Source organism: Macaca nemestrina, chromosome 5, assembly GCF_043159975.1.
Source record: "Macaca nemestrina isolate mMacNem1 chromosome 5, mMacNem.hap1, whole genome shotgun sequence".
NCBI lineage: Eukaryota > Metazoa > Chordata > Mammalia > Primates > Cercopithecidae > Macaca > Macaca nemestrina.
This window is the reverse complement of record NC_092129.1, coordinates 164,332,750-164,356,595: the sequence shown is the minus strand read 5'-3', so window position 1 is coordinate 164,356,595 and position 23,846 is coordinate 164,332,750. Positions and strand designations below refer to the sequence as shown.

Here is a 23,846-nt window from a genome sequence, read left to right as displayed (position 1 = left end):
GGTATGAACCTCTGTTAACAGATGGTGAGATCATTATGAGCAATTAATTCCTTTAATGTATCAGTGGGAACATGTTGGAAAAGATGATGCAAGCACTGAGTGAATAGTGAACTTCTCACTCCTGGGGGAGCACGCAGGATCTACCTTGGGGGGGGGGGCGCTGGGAATATCTTCCCAGGCTGCAACTATGTCCCAGGCTGGAGACAGGAGCTGGGAACTGACTCCACAGAACAGAGGTGTGGTTTTCATTAACTAATTGTGAATCCTTGCCTTTCTTCATGATTAATGCCAGATTTTTCTCTAGGTCATTTTTACATATACACAAGAATCATCCAAAACACAGAAACAAACAAAAACAATGTTGGTCAGTAAGTCCAAGATGCATGGAGATTTGTTTCACAGAGATCAGCCAAGTATCAGGTCATGGGTCACATTTGCTAAACACAACTATGGCTGTGACAGTTCTAAATTGAAAATAAATGTTTCTTTTGACAAAGATAAAAGAACGATAAAAATACGCACAGCCCAGCATTGGAGTAAGGAAGACTAAATGTTTGGATGTGTTATAAATTAGTAGTTTTTAAAGAGGATTTTTTAAAAAATGAACTCACATATATAACGAATTGGAGCAAATGACACATGTACCAAATTATTTCCCCCAGCATAAGTTGGAATAATTTTTAGATCTCAGTAACAATTTGAGAATGACCATCAGTGGCCAACTGAAAAAACCTGGCATCCTGTTATTCAGAAATGGCCCTGAGTACTAATCAATGTAATAACAATGGCATTTTCACACATTTCCCTACTTCTTTTCTTAAATATTTCATAGTGGAGGTGTTTTCCTTTCACAGGAAAAAGAAAAATCTTATAACACAGTATGGATCACCGGGTAGTTCCTTGATTTTAAGAAGACAGAAAATACAGAAACAGGAAATACAGGCAACTATTCACTTAATTCATATTTAAATGACACTTTTTGCTTGTAATTAAGACACTCAAGTAGTGTCTCTGTTCATGAAATTTACATAACTGTACAATAGCTTGCCTAAATGAACAGCAAATGGCAGTTAACCTTGAAGTGTATTATCTTAATTGAATAAATCTGGCTTTAATTCAATAAATTAAAAACATAGAAATAATATGGCAAAGACTTTTAAAAACAGACTTGCCACCCCCCATTAAATGCAGCATGGTACTCTTTATAGCTGTGTTGGAATGCTCGGACATTTTCCAGTATGATTTTAGAACTCTAAAAGCATTCCAGTACACATTCTCTGTTTTTCTATCATTGTTTCCAAAGCAAATCAATGTCACTTTCTGGAAATCATTGATAAGAATATCTGAACACAAAATCAAAACATATAAGCTTGCTTATATGAGATGGTTCCTCATCTGGGCTTCCAATTTCTCCATCTCCATGGGAAATCTGGTCTTTCTCTTTTTCAATTCTATATCACTGAGTGTCCTACGACATAGAGAAAAGACTAAACAGAGGAAAATCATTTTCTTGCATAGGAAATACACATTCCCATCACTTTTCCATTTAAATCAGATTTACATGGATCATAAATCCCTTCAGCATAGGAGAACTGACAAAAGATGCTAAATTCTCCCCTCCCAAAGTTTGTTGCTTTAATCAGCACCATCGTGTTTCTGTGATGTTATTATACAGTTAAGGAGAAAAAATCATGCAGTATGTTTTTATTTGCATGAAATAAGTTAATTAGGCACCACCTGTGCCTTGTATCAGTCTACTGGGGGGAAAAAAGCAGGAGAACACAGGTGTTCTAAGAGCATCATGGTAGATTTTATACATTAATTTAAAAACTCTAAAAGCTAAAATCATTTATCAGAATCCAGCCGCGCGTATTGCTAAGGAATAACCCATGCGTGATTGCGCGCGCACACACCAACACACACACACGCGCGCACACACACACACACACGGATATAAATAAAAATCGCTGTGAAGAAATTCCTGGTTTCTTGGTTAGCAAAAAAAAAAAAAGGTCGTAATTCATTCTTTCCTCGTTCTCACAGTGTTCACTATTGTACCATCTGCAATATACAATGTACATGCTCAGCCATAACCCGTACGGCTGGAAAAGAAGCATTCACACTGTGAATTACCATTTTTCCCAGCATCTAGCTCTAGTCAAAGACAGCACAATAATAAACTAGAAGCTCCTTTGTCTGTTAAACATTGTTCTTCATTACTACATGAAAAGCAAATTGTCTTTGTATAGAAAAGAGTGGCACACACGGCCATGGGAGTGGGGGAAGGGATTTGTCTCTCTCACTGACCACCTCATAGCCACGGCAGCCATTCTTCTATCTTTCTCCACTGGCCCACCCAACTATGCCTTGGAAATGACTTCATCTGCAAGTCCCTTGGGGATAGATCCCTTGCTCCATTGAGTGAGATGTTGGATTAGAGACTCATGGGATGCTTTCACACTGAATGTCCTGACGCTTACATTCACAGATACATATTTTTAAAATCAATTTGCTGTGTCACTTTTTACTTTTTTATGAGAAGTGAAGCTTATCCCAGACATTCTTTTTTTTTTTTTTTCTGGGCTAAATATACTCAGCAAGTTATTATCGGTTGTGTGGGCTCCTAAGAGCCAAGTGAAAAGCAAGCAAGGAAGAAAACCAAGAAAATATTTGGAGCAGCAGATATAGATAAAAATGTAAATACATAGCCCTAGCACATAGTAGTGCTTACTATGAAAGTTACAAAAATGTATACATTAGACCAGAACTACTCATCCAATGAAAGGGTCCTTGTAATGGAAATCGGTCACTTACAAGAAATTAATGATGGCCTAAAGGTTTTTTTATCCTTTTGGATTTAACAAATTCCAAAAAATCTTTCACCCAATGAGCTTGCTTACAAAAACTTTACCAAATTAAAAGATCATGACTATGTATCTACATGAAGGCCAGTGGGCAAACTCAAGTCCTTATTTCAAATCTCAAGGAAAATTGCTTCTTTGTGACACCTGGTTTGACTCTCAATGGATCCTTGCCATAGTGTGTTGCTAGAAAGGTGTGCCAGGAGACTAGGCATAAAGTGAGCAGCCAAAGTAGATGTGTAGAATTAACTGTACTGGATAGGGACTGGCTGAACAAAATAAACCCCCTGATTATCAGTCCCAAAGTAGTTCACTTTATGTGTTCACTGTTAAAAAGAAGCTGCGATCTCATCAGAGACTAGTAAAAATCACTGGGGAGAGAATGTCCAAAGATAAACTGTGGACATAAAACAGCTGTTTCTATACTGTCAGGTTTTGCAGTATGACTTTGTGATTACTAGTTTTCCTCCCTTGCATGGAAATACTTGGCTCACCAAGTTGTCATTAAGCTTCAAAAACATTATATGTATAAAATAACTCCAATAATTTCCCGTATATAGTAGATTCACAGTAAGTGTCAGTTGCCTTTTCAGATGCAGATTAACATTTGATTTTAATTTAGGAAGAAAAGAACTTAATTGCCAAGTAGCATGTTCACATTTGTTCTCTTACAGGAGACATAATTTTTTATTTTTAATATGCCATACTTGACAACTTGAGAACTTATGTTTGTGAAGTAATCATAATGATTCCTCCCAACTTTGAAATGCTGTTATTCTAGAACAGTCCCCAATTTCTAAACTTTATACACTCAACCCAGAAATTAAGTCTATTCTCCTAGAGGTCACAACGATAGTCTATCTAAAGAGAAGCCTGCTTATGTATTTTTACTATGTGACATGTGACTTAGGGCTAGCTTTGACTTACGCAGGCCCATTCTATGTAAACATGATGCTGACATCACCAGAAGACAGAGGAAGAATCTCAGTCCATGCCCATGAGAAAGTGGTAAAAATACATGAGTCACATTAGAAACATCTGTCTTCAATCCCAAATTAAGGACTTCCCAGAATAAGGGACAACTTGTGGATCACATGATCTGCTCTCCAACTTGAACTATTTGCTTATTTGTCTTAATTCTATGAATATATAAAAAATAGCGAATGGTTTCCCTTTCTTAATAATACTGCATTTCCTTGAGAGTTTGCATGCTGGTTTCCAAATTGTTACAACAAATATATTTTTTCTTTTAATTTTCAGCTTGAATGCCCCTCCTTAATTTAGAATGACAACATTTGTTCTTCAACTCATAAAACAAAGCATTTATTAACAGTCCCTATAATTCTGCTTTTTGTCACTTGTAGGGAAACATGTTGAATTTTCTGACTGTAGATCTTCACATTTAAGATTCTCCCTTTTCAATATCTTTTTTCTCTTCTTCTCCATGGGCTCCTTCTTGAAAGTTTCAAACATACATAGATATCCTCAGTCTAGAGCAGTTGTTCTAAACTGGGGACAATTTTGCCTCTAGGGGACATGTAGCAATGTCTGGAATCATTTTGGTTGTCAAGTTGTGTGGAGGGTTGATACTGGTATCTGGTGGGTAGAGGTCAGAGCTGTTGCAGAATTTCCTACAATGCACAGGGTAGCCCCGTTGCCTGCCCCCACAACACAGAATCATCCGGCTCAAAATATCAATAGTTTCAAAGTGGAGAAGCCCTCATCTAGAGGGGAAAATAAATGTTTTTAAAAACTAGTTTTATATAATTTTTGCATCTGGCTACTCCCTACACATCCTTTATTTCATTGCTAAACTTTTCTCCTTTTTTTTGCTTTTTTAATTTTTTTGTAGAGATGGAGTTTTGCATTTTTGCTTAGGCCGTTCTCAAACTCCTGGGTTCAAATGATCCATCCACCTTGGCCTCCCAAAGTGCTGGGATTACAGGCCTGAGCCACCACACCCGGCCCATTGCTAAACTTATTCTAAGACAGCTCCCCTGCATCCATATTCTATTATGCTCTTAATCTTCTGCAGCTGATTTTCCTTCCAAGCAAGTCACCGCAACTGCTCTCTTTAGGGTCACCAACCTCCTTAATTGTCAAATCAAACAATCCAATAAACATTTTTCCCATCCTTATCTTATTTTGACATCTCTACTGCATTCAAACTGTTGGTCTTTTTCTCCCTCTTATAATTCTCTTGTCTCTTTCTCTTTGCACATTGACACAATCCTCCTCAAGTCTTCATCCTTGTCATCATAATCATCACCATCATCATCAATCAATCATCACAACTCCTAACATCACATGCCTCACTTCATTCTGTTCTCCATTTAAATCCCCCTATCAGGAGTACTTCTACACTGCTGATGGGAATGTAAACTAGTACAGCCACTGTGGAAAACAGTGTGGAGATTCCTTAAAGAACTAAAAGTAGAACTACCATTTGATCCAACAATTCCATTACTGGGTGTCTACCCAGAGGGAAATAAGTCATTATTTGAGGAAGACCCTTGCACATGCATGTTTATAGCAGCACAAGTCACAACTGCAAAATCCTGGAACCAACCCAAATGCCCATCAACCAATGAGTGAATAAAGAAACTGTGGTGTATATATATATAATGGAATACTACGCAGCCATAAAAAGGATTGAATTAACAGCATTTGCAGTGACCTTGATGAGATTGGAGACTATTATTCTCAGTGAGGTAACCCAGGAAAGGAAAACCAAACATCGTATGTTTTCACTGATATGTGGGAGGTAAGCTATGAGGACACAGAGGCATAAGAATGATACAACGGACTTTGGGGACTTGGGGGGAAAACTGGGAGGGCGGAGGGATAAAAGACTATGCCTATGGTGGGTGCAGTATATACTGCTCAGGTGATGGGTGCACAAAAATCTCACAAATCGCCACTGAACAACTCACTCATGTAACCAAATTTCACCCATACCCCAATAACTTATGGAAAATAAGTAACAAAACCATAAATACATAAATAAGTAAATAAATTCTCTCCCTATCAGAGAGGTTTCTCTTGTCTACCCTACCCAATGTCACACCATCTGATCTTTCTATCCTCGTTTCTCTTCATAGCATTTTTTTTGCCACCCAATATTATTTTATATGTTAATTTTAATTTCTTCATTGTCTCTCCTTGCCCCACTCCCTTTCCTCCAGATTGTAAGCTTTATGATACAATAGGAACAATTTCTATCTTGTTCACTTCCATCTTATTAGCACCTAGTACTCAGTGGCTACACAGGCATATTTGTTGAATGAATAAAAGGATAAGTGAATAAATGAAGGGAAAACAGGCTATGAAGTGCTTTCTAGTAGCAGGCACTGTGCTTAGTTAGCACAGTATCCATCTAGTACTGGTAGTATATGCTTTCTTACAACTCGTTGTCTCCTAAGATGCTGCTCCAAGCTGATACTCCTATTTCCATGACCACTTCTGTCTCCTTTGATGCCTCCTCTTCTTCTTCTTTCTTCCTGGCTACTTCCAAGATTCCCTCCTTGATGCTGTGCCATCCCATTGCTCTGTGCTCTCTTTGACAGCATGTTTTAGTGTCCCACTTAAGTGGCCCCAATAGCACAAAATTCAATATGTCACACCTCACATCTGCAGAACCAGCTGTATTATTCACCCTTGTGGGAGACCTACCACATGTAGGTCAGTGTTGTTGCTGGTGACTGTTTCAACATTTGCAAAGGCCTTGATGCAGGAAGAAGCCTTGAACATTTAGGGAAGTGGTGAAAGTCCAGTGTGGCTGGAATGAGGAGTGAGGGGTGCAACAATGATAAAATATGCTGGTGAAGAAATTTTTACTGGACACCCTTTATGTGCATACAATTATCTAAGACGTGTGGGCAAAAAATTAAAGATGAACTTCATGCCCCTTCATCAATAGTTCTGTGATTTAGTATCACAAGCGTACTGTCTAAATGGTGCTCATGCCTGTGTCCCAATCACACACCTTTATTTCACTGTGTAAAGCCCCGCTCCCTAGCATCATTTCTGAGGTTCCCCTATGGTCGATTTCACTGCTGTTGCTTACTTCACAAAACCAATTACCAGGCATTGTTTATTTTTTAAAATGGTGATCTATATATAACATTATTCAGAATAAGAAAATATAGTTTTATTTGAAAGTGTTAAGAATCCACATGGAACTTAAATTAGATATAACAGAGGAAAGCATAAGTTTTGGAAGTGGCCATATAACTTTATTTATTTATATGTATTTTTTGAGACGGAGTCTTGCTCTGTTGCCCAGGCTGGAGTGCAGTGGGGCGATCTCAGCTGACTGCAAGCTCCACCTCCCGGGTTCACGTCATTCTCCTGCCTCAGCCTCCCAAGTAGCTGGGACTACAGGCACCCGTCACCATGCCCGGCTAATTTTTTGTATTTTTAGTAGAAATGGGGTTTCACCATGTTGGCCAGGATGGTCTTGATCTCCTGACCTCATGATCTGCCTGCCTCAGCCTCCCAAAGTGCTGGGATTACAGGCGTGAGCCACCGTGCCCGGCCTAGCCATATAACTTTAAAAAGATGGGCTGGGCACAGTGGCTCAAGCCTGTAATCCCCCAGCACTTAGGCCAAGGCAGGCGGATCACCTGAGGTCAGGAGTTCAAGACCAGCCTAGCCAACATGGTGAAATCCCACATCTACTATAAAATACAAAAATTAGCCAGGTGTGGTGGCGGGCACCTGTAATACCAGATACTCAGGAGACTAAGCCAGGAGAATCACTTGAACCCGGGAAGTGGAGGTTGCAGTGAGCTGAGATCACACCATGGCATTCCAGCCTGGCGAGACTCCAGGGAGACTCCATCTCAAGAAAAAAAAAAAAAAAAAGATGCCGTTAGCTTTTCCCTCTTGTACCCAACTAAGTTTTCTTCTTGAAAGTATTTTTTTTCTTCCTATGACTCAATTTTCTTCTATCCAGGTTCTTTGCCTTTATAGGAAAGTCCTCAATGGTGAGCAACTGCTGAAAGAAATCACATATAATCTGAGTTATCAAGGGGGATTTGAAAGAAAAGTAATTTCTTTCTAGGAATACCAGCCAAGACAAAGATGCCGAGTGTATGTTAGTGTGTGTGCAGGTATACGTGTGTCTGCTTTTGGCAGTATTTATACAAAACATGGAATCGGCTTCCGAGGTATTCTTAGACATCATCTACTTTTAAAATTTTCAAATAGTCATGAACTCAACAAGTAATGAATGAATAAGAGATGACTTCCACTATAGGTGAGGCAATTACATAGATAACTTATTTTAAAAATCGTTTCAGAAAAAATAAGCAGGTATTGTAAAAAAAAAAAAAAAAAAAAAGAGTAAGTTTAAGCATTTTGGAAACTGTAAGGTATTAGACAAATGCAATATATTATTATTATTAATAAATAATGACTTGTACACTTACTTGGCTTTGCACATTTAGATATACTGTGTGACTGAAGCATTATTATTGGGAGCCGCTTTAATAAAAGTGTGAAGTAAATTTGCGAGAGAATCTAGAAGAAAATAATTACTTTTTTCTTTCTGAACTTAGAGTGTTTATAGTTGAATTTTTTATTTTAAATCACTGTTTTTCTTTTCTGTACTAATTATCTTCTAGTCTAATATGCCTGGACATGAAGTGAAGATGGGAGTGTAGATGTAATATTCTGCTTAGAAAGATTTGTATTTCTGTGATACTATACCAGCAATTTAACTGATTAAATAATTAACCAACTGGCAACCATGGGTGTTTTTATTACTTGGGTATTTTAGCACATTTTCAACTGAGAGAGATAAAAGAGGTAGAAACCACTTGGGAATCACAGATAATAATAGGGTATATTTAGATAATGGAAATTTGATATTAATTTTGGGGAGAAATCACTGAAATCCTGCAATATGTGGAATCAAGAATGTTGGTTATTTGTCGGGACCCTGTATTGCATAGTTTAAAACTGATGCTTATAAGAATCGCTTGGTTTGCAAAATTGTCAAGGGACTAAATGACTTAATCAACCTTTCCCATTTTTATCTGCAGTCAATCTAAACTTATTATTATCAAACCACTCAAGTGATGGCCCCTGATTGAAGAGAACATTCCATGGGGAACAACATGAGTAGCCTTCCCTTGTGGGAGGGAGGATATCCACAGACATTGTAATGTTCTTTTTTTCACTTCAACCTCTATAGGTAGAAACTTAAAAGCCATTTTGAACATTATCTCATTATCCCTTCACTTTTGAACTAGGAGTTGATTACCCTTAATTTGCAAGGGGGCACTGTATTGAGAAGTAAGCCGATTTTGCTAATGTTACATACAAAGCACTCTGCACCAAGCTAAGAACAGAATTCAGACCTACAGGTCATGATTCAACCTCTGCTTCTGCATTTGCATAGCATAATATTATGAATAGGATCCTCTCCTCTTCTGAAAAATAACAAGATATTAACAAAAAGAATCCTTTAATGCACACTTAAAATCCTGTTTCTTAAATCAAAGGTGGCTATTTTTGGAAAAGAAAGAAATTCAGGCATTCAAATATAGCAGTGGTTTTATTTTATATTTTGTTTTTCAAGTTAGAAAGCTGCTCTGTTGAATAAGAGCCCAAATGATGAGTACATTCTTCAAAGAGACAAACTAAGGTAACCCTGATTGTTATGTTGACTTTGTTAAAGGCAATGGCCCAAAGCATTAGCAATTAAAGCTCATTTAAAATTAATTTAATTTTCAGGAGCCCATAAGCTCATAAAATCAGACACATGTAAAATAAACAGCTACAGATGCATTTTTGAAACCTAATAGTTTCCAAAGTGAAAAGATAGAACAAGAGAAGGAGAAAGAAAAGGGAATAAAGAGAAAGTGCCCAATATTAGTCTAAGAAGCTTGTCTTTTGAGCCCCTGGTCCACTGTTTCAAAGGCAGGATTAGTTAGTTCACATAGTAAAATTTCAAGTTGCTGAAGCATCATTGTGCTTCTCTTCAGAATGGAGCCAAATTAGATGAAGACATTGGAAAATGCTTCTCTGGGAAAATACTAATTTTGTACACATTTCTCAAAACAGATCAGAGCTCCCATTTCTACTACCTTAATTTTGCAGAAATTAATTAACTACTTTCGGCAGTAGAGTATTACCCAAGCTTTACACTGATGAAAGCTTCAACTGTTCCTCACAACTTTTAGACACAGGCTTTTAGATGACCAAACATGGGTTTTGGGAAAAGTGATTAATATATCTAAACAGTGGTCCAACTTTTATTTTTTAAAAATAAAATGAAAGAGCAGAAACACCTTATTTTCAAAATAAAGGTTGGGAGTGAGAAATCTATTTGTCCAAATGTGGAAAAGAACAGTGGCATCTACAGTAAACTGCAAGTGTAGGTGTTTGAGTGTAAGAGCTAGAGGTGAGGTATGCATGTGGGAGAGCAAAGGACATGAAGATAAAAGTAACAGTCTCCTTTATCTCCCTATCCCTTTCTCTCTTTACAGAATACACACTTTCAGTCAACTAAATGACCTAATATTGAAAATACAAAGGCCTCAGAAAAATATTGAAAATACAAAGGCCTCAGAAAAGATTCATGAATAGAGTTCTATTTACAGAACTCTATTCGTGAATCAGACATTAGAGACAATCCAATCCCATCTCTTAATTCAGTAAATCCAGCAAAAGCCCCTGGATATCAATGTTTGTTTTCTCTCACCAGCTCACTTGTAGTTGAGGCTGACAAGTCTAGAAGACTTGTCTAAAAGTCTGCCACCCATTTGGTGGCACAGAGCAATTCTTAGAAGACTCTTCTAAGTCCTAATTCTGCTCTCTTGAGCAACACAGGATACAATATGTTGCTCCTCTTCATTTGCAGGCAATAGTATGGTAATCAGACCTGGGTCAGAGAGACATGGGTAGATTACTCAACCTCTCTAAGCATCAGCTTCATTACCTGTAAAAGGAAATAAAAGGTATTTCCAATCTCATAGGATTTTTGTTAGGGTGAATGAAATAACGCACTTAGAACAATGCCTAGAATTTAACTAATGCTTAACTACATTAGCTGTTTTGATGGTGTTTAGGTGTCAGACAGCCCTGGGTTCAAATCCTAGCTCCACTGTTTAGTAGCTGTCCTTAGATTAATAAATTTATCAGAGCTTCTGTTTTTTTCATCTTTGAGACGTCTATCTCACAAGGATTTTGTAAGATTTAATGAAAAAAATTTAAAGTGACTGATATTTGGCTCTAATATTTTTATCATCATTGTCATCAATGAACACTTAATCAATGTCCTCCTTAAATTATGTTGCTAGAAACTGATAAAAACAATTCCAAACTAGTCAGAAACAGCCCAAAGGGTAGCGTGAAGACTGTCTCCCTTGACCCCAAACCATGAGTAGTTCTGCTGCTCCCGCAACAGTCCCCCACCACTCCCACAGCCCCCCTTGCACCATCCATGGTTTTGCTTTCTGCAGTTTCAGTTACCCAGACCCAGCTATCATCTGGAAATATTAAATGGAAAATTCCAGAAATAATTCACAAGTTTTCAATTGCACACCGTTCTGAGTAGTATGATGAAATCTTACACCATCCCGCTCTGTCCTGCCTGGGACATGAATCATCTCTTTGTCCAGCATACCCACACTGTATGCACTCCCTGCCCATGAATCACATAGAAGCCATCTCGATGAGCAGATCGGCTGTCGCCATTTCACAGTGCTGGTGTTCAACTAACCCACATTTTACTTAGTAATATCCCCAAAGCACGAGAGTAGTGATGCTGGCAATCTGGCTATGCCAAAGAAAAGTGCATCCTTTAAGTGAAAAGATGAAAACTGTTAAATTAATAAGGAAAGAAAAAAATATATTCTGAGGTTGCTGAAGTCTACGATAAAAATCATTTATCCGTGAAATTGTAAAGAAGGAAAAAGAACTTTATGCTAGTTCTGTGGTTGCACCTCAAACTGCAAAAGTTATGCCCACAGTGCATAAGTTCTTAATTAAGATGAAAAGGCATTAAATGTGTGGGTGGAAGACATGAACAGAAACACATTCTTATTGATGGCAATCAGGTTCGGTGTATCCGCGGTTTCCGGCATCCAGTGAGGGTCTTGAAGTATATCCCCTGTGGATAAAGGGGGCACTATTATACATTCTTTAATGCAATCTAACATTGTATTTGCTTTTCTTCTTTTAGACCCTTAGAGATGAGAGTATGAAAGAGAAAATACATACTCTGGAATCCATTGGTCCTACCCCACTTATTCAGAATAATTCAATTAAAAACGACACACATCATATAGGAATGTCAACAGTGAAGGTGAGTCGCATGATAATTCTCTTTCGAAAAAGACGTATTTGTACTTTATTTATTTATTCAGTCCATTACTTACTCTACAAACACTTGCCAAATGCCTACAGACTGCATCAAGCATAGCCTTACTCTCTAGGTCTCATGATTCGGGGGCATCTGGGATCCTATGACGTGTTTAACAGAATCCTGTTTCTCTTAGATGGGCTTAAAATGACCTCTGTGTGATTTGCTCTACATAATTATTCATGTTTCCCAGAGAGGTAACATTATGTAGGTCTTCAAAATACAGATTACAAATTGAAAAGGTTGAACTACCTCCCATCAAGATGGTAGCATATGAAAGGGCAATATATTCCAACCCTAACACAGCTAACCAGTACATAAATCACCTGGACTTTTCCTTCATCTTTAGAATAAAGGCACCATTCTAAGTAGTGTAAAAAGTCCCTTCTAGCCTTCTCATTTGAATATTGTGTAACTGCATTATACTATCATTAAAAATTTCCAGGCTGGGTGCAGTGACTCACACCTGTAATCCCAGCACTTTGGGAGACCGAGGCAGGTGGGTCACCTGAGGTTAGGAGTTCAAGACCAACCTGGCCAACATGGTGAAACCATCTCTACTAAAAAAGAAAAAAATTAGCTGGGCATGGGGGCAGGCGCCCGTAATCCCAGCTGAGACAGGAGAATCACTTGAACCCAGGAGGCAGAGGTTGCAGTGAGCCGAGATCACGCCACTGCACTCCAGCCTAGGCGATGAGAATGAAACTCCATCTCAAAAAAAAGAAAAAAAGAATTTCCCGTAACACAAACTAACCATCTATATATGTCCTAGGATAATAGCCTTTGGGTCAGTCATCATAGAATCAAATCAAAAGCTGATGTCTTCGTTAGCTCTCTAACATATATTCTAGAGGAAATTCCTGATGTCCCAAAATATACGAAACCAGCCTCAAAAAGATTCCTGCAGCACACAGTGCTGCTTTTCCTACCAGCTATCTTCCCTCCTCATTCCTATTTCTTTCAAGTTACAGAAGCCCATTTTGTTCATATATTTAATTGCCACGAGCTTCACAGGAGGCCAAGCCCTACCTGGTCCCACGGGTTAAACGTTTGTTGGTCGTAGCAAATCAGCATTATTTTAATCCCCTTGCCAATGGCTGGTTTAGGATTGATTTGCTGTTAAAAAGGCGTATTTGAGAGGAAGCTCCTTTTTCCTATCCCTTCATTCAGCTATATGAGGTGATGCTCAGAGCTTCTGCAGCCATCTTGTGATCATAGGACCATAAACCTGAATATAAAAGTAAAGACATCAAACACAGCAAAGCAGAAAAATGGAAAACACCCAGGCCCTTCTTGACATTGTTGAGTTGCTGAGTTAACTGACTCTGATTAACTTGTCTACTTGTTATCTGAGATTGGAAATAGTCCTTTTTCATGGTTGTTTCTCAGACTGTAGTGTGACTTCAAATAACCTGTGTGTCTGATTAAAATGCAGATTCTGATGTATTATAGGAGGCCCTGGGTTGGGTCTGGGGATTCTGCAGTTCTGACAAGCTCCCAGGTGAAGGTGACACTGCCAGCTCTGAGCCCGAACTCTGAGGAAGAAGGGTTTAATTCACTTTAGATCGATATTCAGTGACTAGTAGCTGAAATCATCCTAAATGACACAACCCTCAATCTAGTATTTTCTCTCATCATCTCTTACCTGTGTTGATGAATCCATTTAAGGACCTAAAAATTTTAACATTAATTTTAGTTGCTGTTAACCTGCATGCAGTTCATGCTTTGACTCGATTCCTCTCACTTCAATACCCCACCATCACTGGTACCTTCTTATTCTTTTCTGCCTTAAATAGGGCATTCACGAGTCTCAGCACCCACGGTGGGACAAAGGCGCCTGTGAATGCTAGGTGCCTTTGCCCTGCTCTAGCGTGAAGAGCTTGCCAGCACACCTGGCCCAAAGGTGATGCAGCTGCATGCACGCCGGTTCCTTCCCTGCCATCTCCAGCTCTAAAAACAAATGCTTGAGCGCTTTTGCAAATCAAAACCTTTTCATCCTGAATTTGGTGATTCACCCTGAATGGTGTCTTCTTGGAAAGTCTGTAATGCACTATTGTGTAAGATGGGTAAAATTGGCCTGTCTCATTGACAACGCTCTTCTTATGGTTTGGGATGAGCTGGGGGAGGCGAGAGTCACAATAAAAAGGGTTCTTTACAAACGGCCTCCCTCCAGGGTCGATGTAGCCACGCCAGGGTACCTGCGTGGGATGGATGGGCTGTCTACGCCCGCTGTTGGTATCACTGCCCCCTTTATTCCTCACATCCCTCTGGATGAGAATTAGGTTTCAGCAGGTCTGAAGATGGTGCTTGTTTTTAACAAGGAAAATTTACAAAGCTTCCATACTGAAAAAAAAAAAGTGTGGGGGAGGCAAGCATTCAAAGGCCATGCCAAATTTGCTTTTCCCCAAAGCAGGGAGAGACAAAGGAAATCCCAAGCATACCTCCCAGACACAAAGAACATGTGTTTACCCTCCAAATTCAAGCAAGTGAACTCAGCTCATTATCCCAGGAGCCGGCCACGGAGTCTATCCAGTTCAAAAAAATGCCTATGGTCCCATTCAGAGAGTGGAGTTTTATCTTTGTATTCAGAGTCAACTAACGCTTCTTTTCACAGCAGACAACTCTACACTATGAACTTTCACATATATTATCTTATTTGATCTCTTCAACAACCAACCCTGTCTGGTAGGTACTGGAATTAGTAAGAGAAAACTCCAGAATCTGAAATGTGCCTATTGAGCCACAGAAAGAGACTTTTACAAGAGGAAAAGGTAAAATTGCTTTGGTAAACTCTGTTAAATAGCGCTAGAACAGTTTTCAGAGCAATCCATACTTTTTATTTGCCACACAGCTAAAACAGACCTCTCCTTGGCTTGTGCCTCAGTGGGACAGTCGTGGTCCTTGCAGACAGAAAGACTGACCACCAGAACCTTGCCCTGGTAGCTTGCAGTCCTGGATTTATAACCCACAGTCACTTGATGGGCCAGGACGATCTGGGCACAACTTGTCATACAGCCACCAGCAAGCTAAGTCCAGCCCTTGGCCAAGTGCGTGTGGCTCTCTCAACTTTGTTCATTTGGAGTCATCGCTGGTGTTTTAACATCTAGAGATGTCACATAAAAATCTGGATTTTTGAATTCTCCAAAGAAGTCAGAAGATCTGGCTGTACTACACCGTGGGATAATCCCTCTACGTGCTGGGCAGTGGGAGTGCCTCTAATCAGGGAAGGTGGTCTCCAGTTGGCCCACAAAAGCTCTCCCTGCTCTTTCCAACATGGGGATCAGTGTCATTTGTCAAATATCTATCATTCTACACCAGGGTCTCTCAGGCTCAGCACTGTTGGCATTTGGGGCCGGCCTATTCTTTGCTGTGGGGGACTGTCCTATACATTGTAGGATGTTTAGCAGCATTCCTGGTCTCTGCCCACTAGATACCAGTAGCACCCGCTACCCCTAGTTGTTCCAAAATATCTCCAGGCATTACCAAATGTTCGCTTTAGGGGAGTTGGAGACAAATTTCCCTGGGTTGAGAACCCCAGCTCTGCATACATGCAGCCCTCGCCAATCATTTCAGGTACTAGCGAAGTCCCCATCGATCAGTACTGGAGTCCGCATCTCCTACTGCCCCCAAATAGCCCTTCATACTACTACTGATGAAAATTCTAGAAATACGCACTGATTTCCTTCAATGCAGGCTTTGTGTTCCCTTTAAAATGAGTGTTGGCCTGGGTGAGTCACTATATTAAGTCTCAGTCATTTATATATGTTGAAGTCTCTAGATCTTTTCTTAAGGGTAAATTTTCACAGAGGAGAGGATAAGGAGAGCCTGAAACCACTATCTCCTGAAGGAAGGTTGATAAAAGAAAGTGATTTTAAGAAGGAAAGGGAACAGACACAGAGTAACAAATGGGTTACGGCATTTGCTTAAGTGCCGGCCCAGCAGGCATCCGCCTGAAACATAGCTTTATGGGGATCACCTGTGCACACTCTGCAATTTACTGCTTTGAATGAGTAGGATAATAGATTTACGCAAGTCCGCCTCCCTCTGCCTGGGTTAATGATGCACCTCATCGTATTCTGATGAAATCTGGATGCAATCATATTCTTGTCTTAACTAGTTGTGCTGGCAAGGGGGTCTTTCTCCAGAACTGAAATATCTCATGTTGGCAACATAGCTAAGAAAAACATACCCATTTGCCAGCTCCCCTCATTGCTGGTCCTAATTAAAGAGGATGGTGCTGCTCCTTTGAAAATGGCTGTTGAGGTCAAGGGGATGCTGAAAGGAGGAGAACCCTCTGCAGGGATGATTACCCCATGTGTCCTCTTAGTAGGAACACTGGGATCTGGCTAACGGTGTATTGCATCACAGGATCCGAGGAGAGCCATTCGGAGAATCTTGGAGCTACTCAAACCTAACTTTACAAATTCTTTACAATTGAGCAGTCACGCAACATCATATACCCAATCCTCTGGAGTGTGGTCACAGCAGTACCCAAAGGAAATATATAGACTCAAAAGAATCTACTAGAGATCAAGAAGAATGAAGATTAATAAACTCAAAAATCTAGAAAAAAATCAAAGTGTGATTTTTTAAAAGTAGAAGGAAACTATAAGAATAAAAATGGATATTAATTTAAAAAGCAATAAAATAGGCAGTTTTTGAGAAGTATGATATAAAAAAGACATCAAAGTCATAAATAAATAACATCAGGTATAAAAAGGGGCACATAAGCACAGTTACAGATGAGATTTTTAAATTCTAAGGTATAGGAGATCCTCCGTGCTCTGGCCAGTCAAACCTTACCTGAAACTTTTGCTTATTTCTACGTAACAAAGACAAGTGACCCTCTCATAATACTCTAGGCATAGCTCTATTATAGCACTTCATCACGGTATATACTTTTTTCATTTGTCTCACTTACTGGCCCCAAAATTCTTTTCTAGAAGGGAATGTATCTTACTTATTTCTGTGCTATAGCTCTAGGCATGCCTGGGATATAGTTAATATATAATAAATATTTGATAAATGAATACATTCAGAGAAGACTAACAAGCTGATGAAACAGATGAAAATTTCATGATAAGGAGGGAAATGAGGATATCTACTTTTTTTTTTTTTTTTTTTTTTTTGAATACAGAGTTTCACTCTTGTTGCCCAGGCTGGAGTGCAGTGGTGCAATCTTGGCTCACTGCAACTTCCACCTCCTGGGTTCAAGTGATTCTCCTGCCTCAGCCTCCCGAGTAGCTGGGATTACAGGCGCCTGCTACCATGCCCAGCTAAATTTTGCATTTTTAGTAGATGGGGTTTCACCATGTTGGCCAGGCTGGTCTCAAACTCCTGATCTCAGGTGATCCACTGGCCTTCGCCTCCCAAAGGGCTGTGATTACAGGTGTGAACCACCGTGTCCAGCCTACTCTTCAAAACAGTTGACTACAGAACACACCATAGTTGCCTGCCTTCAAAAGTGTATGGGCTGCACTCCAGCTTGAGGCACAAAGCAAGATCCTGTCTCTAAAAAAAAGAAAAAAAAAGTGTCATGGGGAGGAAAGATTAGATTTTTCTGTATAGACCCATGGAATAGAATTTAGACCAAAGTACATAATGTAAGGAGATTAAGATTCTAGTGGCAGTAGAGCCAATAGGATTACTTGATTTATTACGAGCTTTCCTTCCCAGTAAACTTTGATTTAAATTGTTTATAGGTAAGAAGTACCTCTTACTTCCTTTAAATTAATAATGCATCTTCCTGTCTTTCTTCCCATACATGAACCGCCACTTCAGCCCAAACCACCTGAAGACAGTACAGGAGTCTAATATAGTGGATGGTCAAGAACTGTCTGGGGCCAGCTTAGAGTTATAACCGTGTACATACTACTTCCCACATCTCCATCAGATTTTCAATTATGGAAATAAACCTCAGCAGGTTGGTATGAAGCCTGATTCCAGAAAGGCTAAATATGCCACTAAGCTGCCTGCCAGACGCTGCTAGTATCAACATTCTGCTCTTCATTCCAAATTGCAGTTTAAAATCGGTCCTTTTTCCCAAATATCATGGCCACCTGTTTATGTCTTCTTTTCCTCTCTGACCAGCATGAAAATATTTCTTTAAAAAATGGAATTAATGACTTTTTCTCTTCATCAACTTCATTAAGTGTAGAGATCAGGCTGATTTTTTAACCTGATCAGAGTTCACCATTTACAAATACTGCAAGGGTGTTCCTCATGCAAACACACACTCTTTTATTATTATTATTATACTTTAAGTTCTGGGATACATGTGCAGAATGTGCAGGTTTGTTACATAGGTATACACGTGCCATGGTGGTTTGCTGCACCCATCAACCTGTCATCTACATTAGGTATTTCTCCTAATGCTATCCCTCCCCTTGCCCCCAATCCCTGACAGGCCCCGGTGTGTGATGTACCCCTCCCTGTGCCCGTATGTTCTCATTGTTCAACTCCCACTTATGAGTGAGAACATGCAGTGTTTGGTTTTCTGTTCCTGGGTTAGTTTGCTGAGAATGATGGTTTCCAGCTTCATCCATGTCCCTGCAAAGGATATGAACTCATTCTTTTTTAGGGCTGCATAGTATTCCATGGTGTATATGTGCCACATTTTCTTTATCCAGTCTAACATTGATGGACATTTGGGTTGGTTCCAAGTCTTTGCTATTGTGAATAGTGCCACAATAAATATATGTGTCCATGTGTCTTTATAGTAGAATGATTTATAATCCTTTGAGTATATACTCAGTAATGGGATTGCTGGGTCAAATGGTACTTCTGGTTCTAGATCCTTGAGGAATCGCCACACTGTCTTCCACAATGGTTGAACTAATTTACACTTCCACCAACAGTGTAAAAGCATTCCTATTTCTCCACATCCTCTCCAGTATCTGTTGTTTCTGACTTTTTAATGATCGCCATTCTAACTGGTGTGAGATGGTATCTCATTGTGGTTTTGATTTGCATTTCTCTAATTATCACTGATGATGAGCTTTTTTACTTATGTTTGTTGGCCGCCTAAATGTCTTTTTTTGAAAAGTGTCCGTTCATATCTTTCACCCACTTTTTGATGGGGTTGTTTTTTCCTTGTAAATTTGTTTAAGTTCTTTGTAGATTCTGGATATTAGCCCTTTGTCAGATGGATAGATTGCAAAAATTTTCTCCCATTCTGTAGGTTGCCTGTTAACTCTGATGAGAGTTTCTTTTGCCGGCAAACACACACACTTGCTATGCTCACCTAAAGTAACATTTTCTGTGAATACCACTTTCAGACAAGAAATGCAATTACAAAAATTATATCTGATATTTGTAATTACTTAGGCCTATACCCGCGGTGAATTGGTTTCACGCTAGAGGAAATGCAAATTACTTTGAATCCAGGTGGAAGAGTATTCTCAGACGTGTTTATTGAAAATTCTACAGCAAAACAAACGTAGCAGCTTAGAGAATCAGTAAGAGCTAGAGAGATGAAAATTTTTTACCTGCTCAAATTTGAAATATTGCCTGTGTGCATTTGCATATATACATATATGCTGTAAATACATAGGAATACGTAATACACATTCATTGTCTCCAACAATCAGGGCTAGTCCCCGAAGCACGTCCCGCAGGTTGTTTTTGTGGAAAGCTGACTTCGCTAGCATATTTATTTCTTTGCTCCCCAAAACCTGGCTCTTCACAATGGCAAACCTTTTGGGAATACATAAAATATGCAACAAATGTGTCTGTCAGCTTGCCTAGTTTCTCATTGAAAGCCCAAATCACCAGAATAAAAGTTAATAGGAAATTATGTTTAATACACCAAATCAGTGAAAAGCATATAAAAGTTAAAACTGTCCTGTGTCATGAAACCCTCAACCGTGTGCTGGTTGAAGAAATGGCAGATCTTCCTGAGTTGACTTCTGTGTATACATGTTCCTTGACACAACCTGAAGTTCTCTGTAGTGAACATTAGTTCCTGAAATTATTCAGAAAGGTGCTGTTCTCTCGTCAGAGTCTTAATGAAGGGGAAAACGGAACAGGGCATTTTTCTGGGAGGGGAGAATTGTATCTTTTTCTCCCGTGGGTATTGTGATCTGCTTGCTTGCTTGCTTACTTGCTTGCTGGTGAATTTTTGCTTTGCAGAGAGTTTCTGGTTTCCCCAGGAAGTTGTGTTTCTAATCACTCCATTGGACACACACACTTTTTCCAGAGTATCTGCTGTGTCATATCATTGTTTTATTAGTTGCACTCCTTGGACTTAATGTTAAATAGATTGTTGGATAGAAAGGTGATAAATAGATGGAGAGAGAAAAAATGAGAGAGAGAAAGAGATAACCATGTACCCTCTGCTATATTCCAGTCCTCAAAAGTTTTAAATTCCCCCAAAAAGTGCCTGACAGAAGAGAAAAAAATCAAATTTTTGCAAGTCATCTGCACTTTCACCAGAAAGTGACCCTAGTGTGCATTTGATGTTATTTTCAGCTGCCCAGTGTCTGAATCCCCTTCCTAAAATCAAGGCAGCTTCTACTATATGAATATTTACAGAAGGCAGAGCTCTTTTCCCCCTTTAGAAGCCTAAACGGCCATTTTTCAGTGACCTCGGCCAAACTGGCCAAGGTTCATGGACATAAAACCTAAACTCACCCAATCAGATGCTACCACCCAAGACATTAAACCTGGTGGCCATGATGAAAAGACACACAGATGGTGGAGAACGTGCACCGCCATTAACATCCAGTGACCACTGCAGTGGCAAAGGCACTGTCAGCTAGGGTAGCAATATTGTCCTCATCAGGACACTTCATTTGTTCCTGCCCAACTACCAAGCATGATTATCCAGGCTTCCTGGAAATTCTGTGAGATAATCAGTAGTTTTTCTTTTTATTTTCTTTTACTGTAAATGTTTATCAGTACAACACATGTATGGAGTTGAAAAATCAATTAGAAGTAAAAGAGGAAGAAAAGCAACTATCCCCTGCTTCTGCTGTGTCTCTCATCCTCCAACCGTGCTCCCTACGCACTTTTAACTTCTTTATCTATTTCTCCTGGAATTTATCTCCATGTTCCAAAGTAACATGCTTACACTACTAATCTTTGATTTACCAATATTAGGCATTAATAATTAATTTCCTCTAAAGGTTAGATGAGGGTTTAGCCCCTCTACACCTTCTCTACTTTCCTTCATCTAATCCTCCAAATACAGTTACATAACCACTTTATTTAAACCAACATATCGTGTCTACATTTTAAGGTTTATATAAAGGCATGTAGTGCGTTCTGATTATCTTCTTTTTGTGCCATCAATTTTTGTCTCGCCTTTTTAGAATTGCTGGTAGTTTTCTGTATACTAGTCATTGATATTTTCCCAAATGTTTGATTGTACAACAATTTCTGATAATTTCTGTGTCTTTTTCCAGATGCTCTATCATATCAGATAATCTCTTCATGCCCCCTTTTTTCCTTGGGGATTTGACGTTTATCTGGTGGGTCTCTTTCCATTTGAAAGATTTTCTCTGATACTTGCAAGTCCTTAGCCATCTGTGAATTATAAGACATCCATAGAGTGATGGCCTAAAACCAATGGGAAATCCCATGCACATGGGCGGGCACAGGTCCTGGATTCTCTCTAGAGTGAATGGGGAAAGTCTACTGCTTCTTGGTGAACTCCTAAGTACATGGAAGTTTTTTGTTTGCTTGTTTGTTTTTCTGGAGCTGTTTACTGTCTCTCCAGAATAGAATCCACCACTGTTTCTCATTGGGGTATAAGCCTGGCCCCTGACCTTCTCAGGGGAGAGAAGCAAGGCATCCTACCAGGGCCAGCTACATAAATTCCAAGGCCTAGTACAAAATGGAAATATGGATCCCTTGTTCCAAAAGCAGGAGAAATGGCACGAAATGTTACTACAATGTAATTTTTTTTCTTCTGCAGTCTCTTTCTTGAATTGTCATAGTGTTTTGTTTTTGCTATTTAAAGTTATTCTAAGTTTTAAAAAAATTAAAAATTTAAATAATTAGCATGAATTTTTCAGTGTTCATCTTTATGTTGTACAATACGAGTTTTAAATGCAAATACAAGCACATGTAACACTTAAACTAGATGACTGAAATTATACAATTTCTATTTCATACTGTGTACTTGAATGTCAAGTTTCATTCTTACCAGAAAAATGGAAATGCGCAAAACATAAATAGGTAAAAAATCATTTTTATCTTACGTTCTTTTCTCTTTTTTTAAAGACAGAATCTCACTCTGTGGCTAAGGTTGGAGTGTCGTGGCACGATCTAGGCTCACTGCAACTTTGCCTCCTGGGTTTGAGCGATTCTCATGCCTCAGCCTCCCAAGTAGCTGGGATCACAGATGTGTGCCACCATGCCCAGTTAATTTTTGTAATTTTTAGTAGACAGGGTTTTGCCATGTTGACCAGGCTGGTCTCAAACTCCTGGCCTCATGTGATCTGCCTACCTTGGCCTCCCAAAATGCTGGGATTACAGGAGTGAGCCACTGTGGCCAAGCTGTTTGTATCTCGCTTCTTAATATACACATATTCTACCAACACTCTACGTTCCTTACTGAAGAGTAAATTAGGACAGAAAAGAAACTCTGAGTTGTACTACCTGTCCCATTGCTTCTATTTTATCATTTTTATAGTAGGTAGTTTGGCTAATACAGGAAAGTAACAGGAGTAGAAAGGCCATGATGGGGTTCCTTGGTGGTCGTCATTCTTAGAAAGCATTGTCTCGTTCCTGCCTTTGAAAGTCATTATTGAAACAGGCAGTGTGGCTTCTCAGACCTGTCAGCAGCAGCATACTCACTCATAGACTCAACATCTTACTTTGCACTCACTTTGAGGCTCGCTAACCTACCATACATCCTGGGTCCACTGCAGTTCTGTGCTCATGGGGCATCAGAAACACTGTATTTAAATAGGGCAGCAAGGAACAGTGGACACACATGTTATGCATATCTCCTCTGCTCACGTTCCTGCTTCGTCATCCCATCAAACTTCACTTATAAAACATAAGTTCAAAGAAAAAATTATTCAGAATTTCAACGTGGCAGAGGAGAGCATTAAGTTAAGCACAAAGCCGATCTGAGTACTAAGCTCTGTGCCTTGTTTCCTACTCATCATTATGCAGACTTTCACTCAAGTCCTGTTTTCAACACAACTGCCTCACCCTCACCTAGTGGCACCTGGTTTCTATGAGTCTGTAACCTCTTTTTTTTTTGAGACGGAGTCTTGCTGCCACCAGGTTGGAGTGCAGTGGCGCAACCTCGACTCGCTACAACCTCCACCTCCCGGGTTCAAGGGATTCTCATGTTTCAGCCTCCTGGATAGCTGGGACTACAGAAGCTGGCCACCACACCTGGCTACAGAGAATGCATCTATTCTGGTTAAAGAACTATACCTTGAGGCCAGGCATGATGGCTCACATCTGTAACCGCAGCACTTTGGGAGGCTGAGGTGGGCAGATCACGAGGTCAGAAGTCTGAGACCAGTCTGGCCAACATAGTGAAACCCCATCTCTATTAAAAATACAAAACGTTAGCCGACTGTAGTGGTGTGCACCTGTATGTAACCCCAGCTACTCGGGAGGCTGAGGCAGGAGAATCCCTAGAACCCGGG

General features: G+C 39.6%; 1 protein-coding gene across 1 annotated transcript in view; it reads left to right on the top strand.

Moving 5' to 3' along the window:
- The window catches only part of LOC112426765 (uncharacterized), a 122,076-nt gene that overhangs the window by 31,967 nt on the left and 66,263 nt on the right, over positions 1-23,846 (top strand). The window contains exon 3 of the mRNA XM_024793000.2: positions 12,055-12,177. Within this exon, the coding sequence (XP_024648768.2) occupies positions 12,055-12,177 (123 nt within the window). The remainder of the gene's footprint in view (positions 1-12,054; positions 12,178-23,846) is intronic.